The sequence below is a fragment of the Typha angustifolia genome, chromosome 11, assembly GCF_048772165.1.
Source record: "Typha angustifolia cultivar Huaian chromosome 11, ASM4877216v1, whole genome shotgun sequence".
Lineage (NCBI taxonomy): Eukaryota > Viridiplantae > Streptophyta > Magnoliopsida > Poales > Typhaceae > Typha > Typha angustifolia.
This window is the reverse complement of record NC_133249.1, coordinates 6,090,922-6,100,785: the sequence shown is the minus strand read 5'-3', so window position 1 is coordinate 6,100,785 and position 9,864 is coordinate 6,090,922. Positions and strand designations below refer to the sequence as shown.

General features: G+C 33.9%; 1 protein-coding gene across 1 annotated transcript; it reads left to right on the top strand.

The window, feature by feature from the left end:
• The first annotated feature begins 268 nt into the window (after positions 1–268).
• LOC140771401 (small ribosomal subunit protein bS21c-like) lies at positions 269–3,077 on the top strand. The gene is made up of 2 exons (XM_073112927.1): positions 269–717; positions 2,722–3,077. The coding sequence occupies exons 1-2, from the start codon at positions 338–340 to the stop codon at positions 2,840–2,842; spliced, it is 501 nt and encodes a 166-aa protein (XP_072969028.1). The 5' UTR covers positions 269–337; the 3' UTR covers positions 2,843–3,077.
• Positions 3,078–9,864: the final 6,787 nt, after the last annotated feature.

Here is a 9,864-nt window from a genome sequence, read left to right as displayed (position 1 = left end):
AATTTCTTTATCTTTGATGATTAAATTCAGTCACCTAACATCCAAGCATTTGATGCAACTTAAGATGCCATAAGTCTAGCACTAAGCCTGAAAAAATTCCTAACTTTTCTTCGAAAATAGATTATGATATTTTCCTATAAAAAAATTGAGAATTTTTTTTAGTCATTTATATACGTTTATTAACTTTAATAATTAATTATCTGTTAGGAAGATTATATATATATATATATATATATATATAAATTTATTCATTTATGTATGGATATATTCACCTTCTAATTTCCCTCCTCAATCTGAGAGGATAAGCTCTAATCTTCTATCTCCATCATCGGAAGCCATGGCCACATCCTCCAATCTCCTCCACCTCCACCTCCCCTTCGCCAAGCCCCCTCCTTTACCCTCCCTACGCCCTTCTCGTCTCTCCCACCTACCCGTCCCCTCTTGCCTCTCCTCCTCCTCCTCCTCCTCTACCTCCCTCTCCGCCGCCTCAGTCGACCCCGCCCTTCGCCACGCAAACGTGCTCTTCTACAAATCGGGTTATAACGTCCAGATCCTTGTTGACGACGACGAGTCCGAGGAGGCGCTCCTGAGGCGGTTCCGGCGCGAGGTGTCGAAGGCCGGCGTGATCCAGGAGTGTAAGCGCAGGAGGTTCTTCGAGAACAAGCAGGAGGAACACAAGAGGAAAGTCCGCGAGGCCGGGCGCAGGAACCGGAGGAGGTAAGATTTTGCTCCAATTTGGTCCTTTTTCCCCATTGCCCATCATTTGTTTTTGTTAGTGTACATTTATAAAAGATTGAATTTTGTTGAACTGTAGAATGGATTTCGTAATGTATTTATGTGGAAGTGAGAGGATAGAGGTGATTTGCCCCGATTCGGTCTATATATATATATATATATTGTTAATCCTGTCTGTTTTGTTATAATTTTTTTTTCTTCTTTGTTTTCTTTGCAACTTTTGGTATAACATTTCATATTAGGATAAACTAGTAGAGCTGGTAAATTTATGTTATTTGTCTGGAAGGGAGACGAATAATTTTTCCATTATCCATTGGACAAACAAATCTTCATCAAATTACAAGTTGATTATATCCATTGTGTTCAACCAAATCAGCTCAAGTAGCTAACCTGGTCAAAAGGTTCACTGAGTTTTGACCCAAAGACAAATCAATTCAGTTCTCTATCTTCATTTCAAGTGCTCAGTCATCTATTAGCTGAGGCATATACTCAATCTTGTTCCATTAAGGGGCATCAAGGTTAACTCTAATATTTAATCGAAGACTTTCCAAAGATATAAGTAGGACATTATTTGGTTCTCATTGTCCTCTCCAATCTCCACCATCATTACCACAAAGCAATTAGTACTTATTAAGTTGCATGATTGTCAGGCAATCAGATGTCCTCTTTTTGGGATGGATCAAGGAGGCTATCTGTCATATATTTGCAAATAAATATTCATTTGTTTCCTTTCCTGCTCAGTATGCAAATGGAATTTTGTATGGTTTCTTACTTAAAATTATGGCCAAAATTCTATAAGTGAATCTTCAGTGATGAACTATGTTGAATTTTCTAGATCCAGAGACATGCATAAAATCTAAAGTTTACTTAAGAGATTCTTTTAAAGTCTAAACAAATTCTAATACATGGCTGTTGTTGAATTTTGGAGGACAACCTGAATACTCATAATATTCAGCCAATCTAAAGGACCCATTCCTGTTATTGAGTCTTTATTTAAAAAGATGTGGCAGTGATATAAATAAGAGGGAGCTGCTCCACCAGAGCTTCACACTCACAATAAAGAAAGATAAAAATACCAGATCAACAAGCATCAATTACTAGAAATTGACTTATTTCCTGAAAAGGATAGCTTCTTTGCATTCTAACTAGAAAAAAGAAAAGGAAAAAAATAAATCATGTGAGGACGTCCATGCATAGAATGCTGTAGTCATTCAATCAAAATGAAAATGATGCTTTTTTGCAGTTAATTTATCTCTACATTTTGTATGAATTAGTTGGAAGGAAACAGGCGTTCTGCATTTACATGGCCGTTGATCTAGGTTTTCCATGCATAATGCAATGTGCCTTCTCGGATCTGATCCAATTTTTATATTGACAGATTATATTTAATATAACCCAGGGATCTTCTATTAAACTGCTTATAGGCAGTGCATCAATTTACTAGTTGTCTTGGCAAATTTATGTGCATTGAAGATGTCATGGTTTCGAGGATAGTTAACAACCTAGTATGTGCTGAGCATTAATAAGTTGGGTCATTTGTTTTGATATCACTTGACATTTTACTAGTAACAACCAAGTTATCTATTTGCTACATAAGTTAACCCCTTATCAGGTATCTACATCTCTATCGATGTACATCTTTATTTTCAGCTGATCTGTCTAAACTTGCAATTACTGCTTGTGCTAAATCATCAATCTCTTTATTATTAACTCAGCATATCTGCTGCTACTTTTACTAGAGAATATCTAAGCAGACTCTGTACCAGTAGGACACACTGAATTATCTTCCATATCTATGTATATTCATTGGCATTATGCTTTCTTCAATCTAGAGCTTAAGCAGTTTAAGCATGCTTGCCAGTAATTCTTGCACCTGCTGCTGAAACAAGCAGGTCCTGTTCCACTATTCTATAAATTGTAGTAAATTATGCTGTCCAACATCTTAGGAATGCAAAACTACCAATGCATTGTTAACTTTCATTGCAGATGGTCTTCGTCAGGGCCAAGATTCTCACCTTCATCAACAACAGATGGTGAAGCTCCTAAGAGGGCTAGTGATGACCTAGATGACAACTGGGATATGCCAGAAGGAGACATTCCCTATTGAAACCTGTAAGTATTTTATTGCAGAGAAATTGCAACTCCCACATTGAGCGAATTAAACTCACCAATGAGTTGTACATTGTTCTCTTTATCGACGGTTTATTTTCGGAATTTCTAAGATTTTTATCATGATGAAGTGGTTCCACATATGTATTCTAATAAGCTTGTAATCTGGACATCTTCATTTTTGGATAGTCATCTTGTTCTGTTGGCTGAGAAGTTTAGCTAATTTAAAACAACTAGTCATTAGATTATAGCTAAAACTATATACTATCAAATATTGGCATGTTTTGATCAGCTTCATCTTGAAACCTAAGACAAGCAGAATCATACTCCATTGGCTTTTGTCATAAAATCAAAGATTACCTGAAACCTCACTTGTCTAGAAATATGAAACTTGATACTGCAAATTAAAACCCAAACAATAACAACCCATTGGCCTCTAATTTTGCCTACTTTGAGCATACTAGTTTAAATCAATCATATAAATAATAGACAAATAGTACATATTGATGTTTTATTAAATAACAATGTGATAGTTAATCAATTTACTAATGTACTTTCTTGAGGCAGAATTGTGTTGTAACAAATAAAGAGTACAAGATACATAATCCTATGCACAAAACCCCTCCAAAAGATTTCACTCTCAAAGCAAAATCAAACAAAAAAACATCCCTCACAAAGATCTAAACCTTCAGGGGTGGTCTACTAGGTCATACAAAAATATGGAGAATAAGTTTTGATTGACATGTGGTCTCTAGAGCTAATAGTTTGTCGTAAATTGGTCTTTGGGTTCCACAATTGAATTCAAAGCTAGTATATATATATATATATATATATATATATATATATAAATATATATATATATATATATATATATATATATATATATAAACATTGGATTATATCTTGTCTAGAATTCTCTTTCTATTTTCTTTACTCAATATATTATGTATTGGTATTTACAATACAAATGGATCTACTCGCAGATAGATCGTGCTTAAATAATTAAAGAGACTGGTATTAAAACTTCGGGTTTGGATCCCAGTAGTATTAGTTTATCTAAGACCCTATCAAAATTTCACTGTTCTAATAAAATATTCCTAAGTTTCATGTGGAAGATTGAAGAAGTCTTCAAGTTTGGCACTAATAATTAAGCGAACTAATTCTTTATACCGAGAATGTGGTATAAATTCTAAATTTGTTTAGCTATACTTATTTTTTAAACTTAAATAAACTAATATTGTGTTTAGATGTAACTCAATATATATTTTTATAATAAATTTAAGAAAAAGATAAGCAAATGTCCAAAAATACCCTTTATAGTGGGTGGTTGACGAGAGTGGAGAAATGAAAGAAATGAAAGAGATGGTAGAAAGATTAAAAAGATAATAGCTAGTCAAAATGATGTCTTTTCAAAGATAAAATAATGATTAGATTTTAATGATAAATGTAAAATATTAGATAGAAGAGGAGAAGAGTGAGAAGTAGGTTATTAGTAAATTAATTTTGAGATAAACTATTGTTTGATATTAAACCAATATAACCCTCACTATATTAGAATAAAGTTATACTTAATCCTATCCAAAGGCAGCCGAGACTCTTTGCTGAGCTTGAGAACAAGATTTGACCGTCAGGAACTGAACAAAGTATGCAGTCATCCCCAATCTTCAAATAGATTTCGATTAATTGTGAGAATTAATTTACGAGTGATGACCCATTTGGACAGCCACTTCTCCTTGGTATATTGGAGCTGTCTTTCTCTGTCTTCCCAAGTGCCATGCATGATTGAAAGGTAAACCATTCTAAAACCTCAACCACTTATCTTTTTGTCATTCATGCATATGAGAGAGAGAGAGAGAGAGAGCTTTAATTTGTATTGTTTTGGCTAACATACACACTCATCCCCACTCCACGAAGAAGAACGCACTGATCTAAAAAGAGACACAACTTCAACTACTCAAGACAACCAAACATCTTGAAGAAGTGCTCCTCTTTACTAAAAGGTGTTATAGTTGAGTAAATCCGACAAAATCATTTTAATGGGGAAGTGGTTCTATGCATGCATGGTACTATAATCTCTTGAAGCTTCGACGAAGCCGGATGGTCAGTGGTCCCTCGCTTCCAAACTAAGACATTTTGATAGGCTCTAAAAGTATACTAAAATGAGTTAGAGGTTTTATGTTTTAGACGGGCAAATGAGTGATAGAATCTGAACTCATTAAATCTTATGATGTTCCAGAATGAATGTTTTTATATTTTATATTGTAAGGGTTTAATGTAGTTGGCAATGTATTTCAAAATATTCTAATAACATATATATATATATATATGTAGACAAATCTTTGGGAGTAGAGATAAAAGAAAATTACACTTTTTAGTTAGGCATTCAAATGCACTTCGAGGCTTAGAGATTACCGCTTTAGATCTTGAAAGTGAAGAATAAATTTTTATACATGTCAACCACTTTAGATCTCGGAGGATTTCATCTCGAGGGTATTGAGTCGAAAGCATCAACTTCAAAGGTCACCGAGATTAGAAACTGATCATAGAAAGCAGTACACAATGAGTTCGAGCGAGTAAGACCTTATAAATATAGTTATAGCTATCGTGCGGGAAGGGGATAGTGAGCCCATCTTGTCAACTATGAGGAAATATAAATATGCTAAAATTTTCTTATCCCAATTACTTTAAATATTCTATTGAAGAACTAAGTGAAAGTTGATGTAAGAGTCAAAGTTTCGTCACTTAGTAGATTGGAAAGCACGTCGTTAACATGCATACAAAAAATATGTAATAATATAAGCATGTGCATGGGGGTGGGGAATATCCAAGGAAAGGAAAAAGTTGGACGTGCGATGAGGGGAAAGTATGTTGGTGAGAGCAAAACATGGATGTTTCTTTGTCCACCCCCCACCTTATTTTACTTTATACATGGATCATCTTTTATTAACTTCTTCCCATGACATAGAAATAGAACAATTTTAAGTACCAACGAGCTGACACACCACCTCTAAATTATTATATATGTTATTCGGATCATAATCGGATTATTATATCATAAATATATTAGTGGGTTGAGATAATAAACACAAACATGATCGATTATTAATAATCGGGTTAGACAGATTAATCTGTTTACGATCCTAATCTGATTATATAAAATTTAAAAAAAATTTATGTTCGTGTCGAGTTATCAGATTGGATTAAAAGAGAAAATTATAGCTTTTACTTATGTAGGTCAGCTCGATTTTAATTTCTATTGTGGTTCACGGAGTTATAAATATTAGATAGATATTAATAAATTAGTAGTTGAGTTAGTACGTGGTATAAGATATAATTTTAATGTGTAATTGTGTTGCGAAAGAAAAGAATTAAGAGTTGAGAAGAGAGAGAAACCTATGGTCCTAGGATCTGATGAGAGAGAGAGAGAGAGAGAGGAGGAGAAGTACTAAAGATGATGAATTAAGGCGTGGGAATCTGGCTACAATTTAGTGGGCACGCCACAAGAGCTACCCACTTCTCTTATCATGACCTTCTCTCACCTAATTTGTGAAACGCAACTGATCACCTGCGTGGCCCACCACAGCAAACCACACCACCCCCCCCAATCCACCCAACTGCCACGTATCCCCTCTCTCAGATCGATCTCCTTAATTATTATGTCAACTTCTTCTATATATATATATATATATATCTAGAGAGAGAGAGAGAGAGAGAGAGAGAGATGAACTGATGAAGTAGTAGTTGTTTGTGATGCTAAAAGAGAAAGGAGGAGAAGGAAATAAGCTTGTCCCCGTTTGTGGTGTCATGGCAGAACCACTTTAACGCCGTTGTCCGCGCTTTGTGGTTGGTCCATATTAGAATTAGATAGAGAGGGAGAGTCTTTAATTTGACGTATCAGATAATAAATATTCTTTCTAGGCGAGCGCGAGCGCGCGCACACCTATACACACACATTCTGCGCTCCTGCTCCCAATGTTTACATACAACACTAACCAAACCCACATTAATTATGTTAGACTTAGACTTACCTTCTTATTATTATTATATATATTAAATGTAGTAATATGTATTATTGAAAGGTTCACCTATTTTGAACCTGTTCTATTAAGCTTTCATTATCTTATGAATATATGATATGTTTACTTATATTTGAGTACTCTTATCTTCTTATGGGGGTAGCTTGAGATATTTTTAATAGGTTTAAGGGGGTCTATGTGTTTAACCTTTTTTTTTATTTTTAAAAGGAGGTATTTGAAAAATAATAAATAATTCAGAGGTGTAAGTATAATTATTTCTTACTATTATTATTATTAGTTAGGTTTTGGCTAGCTCTACTACCATGCACCCACTTCATCATTCCCCTCACTATCCTATTCCCATGCCCTTAATATCCCGAGGCACCTCCTTCTACCTCTTTTATACCCCCTCTCCCTCCTCCTCCTTTCAAGCCACTTCACCTTAACTTTTCTCTCTTCTTCTTCTTCTTCTTCTTCTTCTTCTTCTTCTTCTTCTTCTTCTTCTTCTTAGTTTCCATGAGATTATTTCTAAGTTTTTATTGCTATCCCTTGCTTCCTTTGCTACCCAAATGTGGCATCAACTAATTAGGATACATCGGCCACACTATCATGATGTCTTAGAAACTGGTCTCAAGCTAGCCACGAAGTGGATGGGAAACAAAGAAACGGAAAAGGAATACCTATATATCTATGTTCATATCTCCCGGGAGGTTTTTGAGGTGTTTCATGAGGTAATAAATCTTTGGTATATAATGGATAATATCTCTCGGAGTACGCGTGTAGCAAGCGATATTGGTGAGGTTCAATCTGATGACGGGCTTTACATACGATTGTAAACCAATATCTGATTGAGCCGCGCCAATATCACTTTCTCGACAACACTCACTCTCAGACATCTCAGGTTCTGCCATCTACTTCTGTATCTTTCTCTCTTCCTCTTCTTTATTATTATTGTTTTAATTACTAGCTAGAATTAATGATACTTGTTTTCGGATAAGTTAACCAAGACAAAGCCTCATCCAGTTCAGTTCAAGTGAACACAGGTAGTGCTATTTAGCAATCTTCTTTTCTCATTGTACTATTTTTATCTTCTTCATTAGATCACTAGAAGAATTATGGTTGTTTCTTACCAGTTGATTGATAGTGAGAAACATAGATCATGCGATTTGAATAACTTATCAGTTAGTAAGGCCAAGATGCATCACCTGTATATATATATCAATTCTAGATCTATGCATCATTTCTCATTGGTGCCGTTTAATAATAAAGGTTCTCCTCCTCTCATGGTCTAATGAAGTTAGCCTAACTCAATTTACTTGATCATTATCCGATATATGTAGTTCATGTAACAGTAATTAACTTCAATGAATAACTAAAACCAATGTAGGAACTATCTGATAAGGATGGTATATTATAAATGATGAGGTTAGATACAAAAATTTCATCAAATAACCAGGATATTAGAGGGGATAAAAAAAAATGACCTCCATATGATGAATGCCAGGTCTTCTTGTGTGAGAACATCCTGGGGTTTGAAGCATTCTACTCATCATTTTGTCTCAATTTAAAGTTACTGGACTCTTACCTTCTATTGATTATAGTATGTGAGTTTATTAGCTCAGAATTTATCATTAATTTCTACAACCAGTAAACAAAGGCCATCCACCTGAAACTAATATACGCATTGTCTGTTATATATGAAGATATTCAATATTACTGTTTCTTTTCCAACTGCAGGAGAGCAATTAACATTATCAATGCTGGTTATAACTTATAAATTGGCATGTATATAACACAAACTCGATAGAAAGAATATTCAGTACATACATATATGATTCAGCATAGTTTTTGTCTCTGTATTGACGACTGTTAGTAAATCAAATTAATAAGAATAGACATATAATCCTTACCTAGATTATCAATACTTCCCGTCGAATCAATACTTAATGTGTTTGTTTACATTCCAAATATATCAATACTTCCCACCGAGTCAATCCGCTTTATATGATCCTTTAGCTCATAATTGTAGGATTTATCATCTTTTTGGAAGTAAATAAAGAAATGGCATCACTCTTCTGTCTATTTCCAATGATTCATAAGAAGTACTTACCTAGATTTTTATTATTCTTAACCTGTTAGACCTCTTTTGGTTATGCATCACTTTCCATTAGATATAGTTTGATCTAGTTCTAGAAAATCAGAAATATCTCTTAAACATGTGATACTTCTCTAGGACACATGTGATAAGGCCATTGCATCTTAACTTGGATAGTATTATCTTTAACATGAGAAATTTATGGGTATAAAAAATAGCGTTAAAGTTATTTCACTACCCTGTACTTATGCCCAAAGTTATTTTATCTCCTTATACTTTAAAAAGTCTCAAAACTCTATACTTATGACTAAGGTGAAACCGTTAATTTTTTCTGTTAAATTTAACTGAGCACCATAGCTACTTTGGTCATTTAATAACATTATCTTAAAAATATGAATGTCTTATTTATAAACACGATGTGATATTTTGATCATTTTAGCATTGTTCAATTAAGTTTAAGGTCTCACTTTAATTAAAGTATATGGACTGGTTTAAGACTTTTTAAAAGTATAAAAAAATAAAGTAATTTTTGGTATAAGTATATAGTGCTAAAATATATTTAACCCTAAAAATTACTAAATGATTTTTTCGTAGATATTCTAGAAAGAGCAACTAGCATATTATTGTGGTTGAGCTCAAGATTATATTAGGTTTAGTTGTTATAATCGAATTTAGCAATTATCAACTATTTCAATAAACATGTATAACAACTGAAGTACTTAGGATGAAAAGGTGAATTCCAGAAGATAGAATGTATGATATAGTGCTTGAATTAAGGACTCTATTAGGGTTATATGATAGACTTGTGATTTAGTAGCAAAATAGACAGCTGAATCCACTCAATATATCGATACCTTAGGCTTTGAGCATTGTCCAATCTTAATGCAAAATATCCACAAAACCTACAAG

Excerpts from the sequence above, each read along its gene's own strand:
- LOC140771401 (XM_073112927.1), top strand. The coding sequence starts at position 338 with ATGGCCACATCCTCCAATCTCCTCCACCTCCACCTCCCCTTCGCCAAG. Across the intron at positions 718-2,721 it reads GGGCGCAGGAACCGGAGGAG|ATGGTCTTCGTCAGGGCCAA; the intron begins GTAAGATTTTGC and ends CTTTCATTGCAG.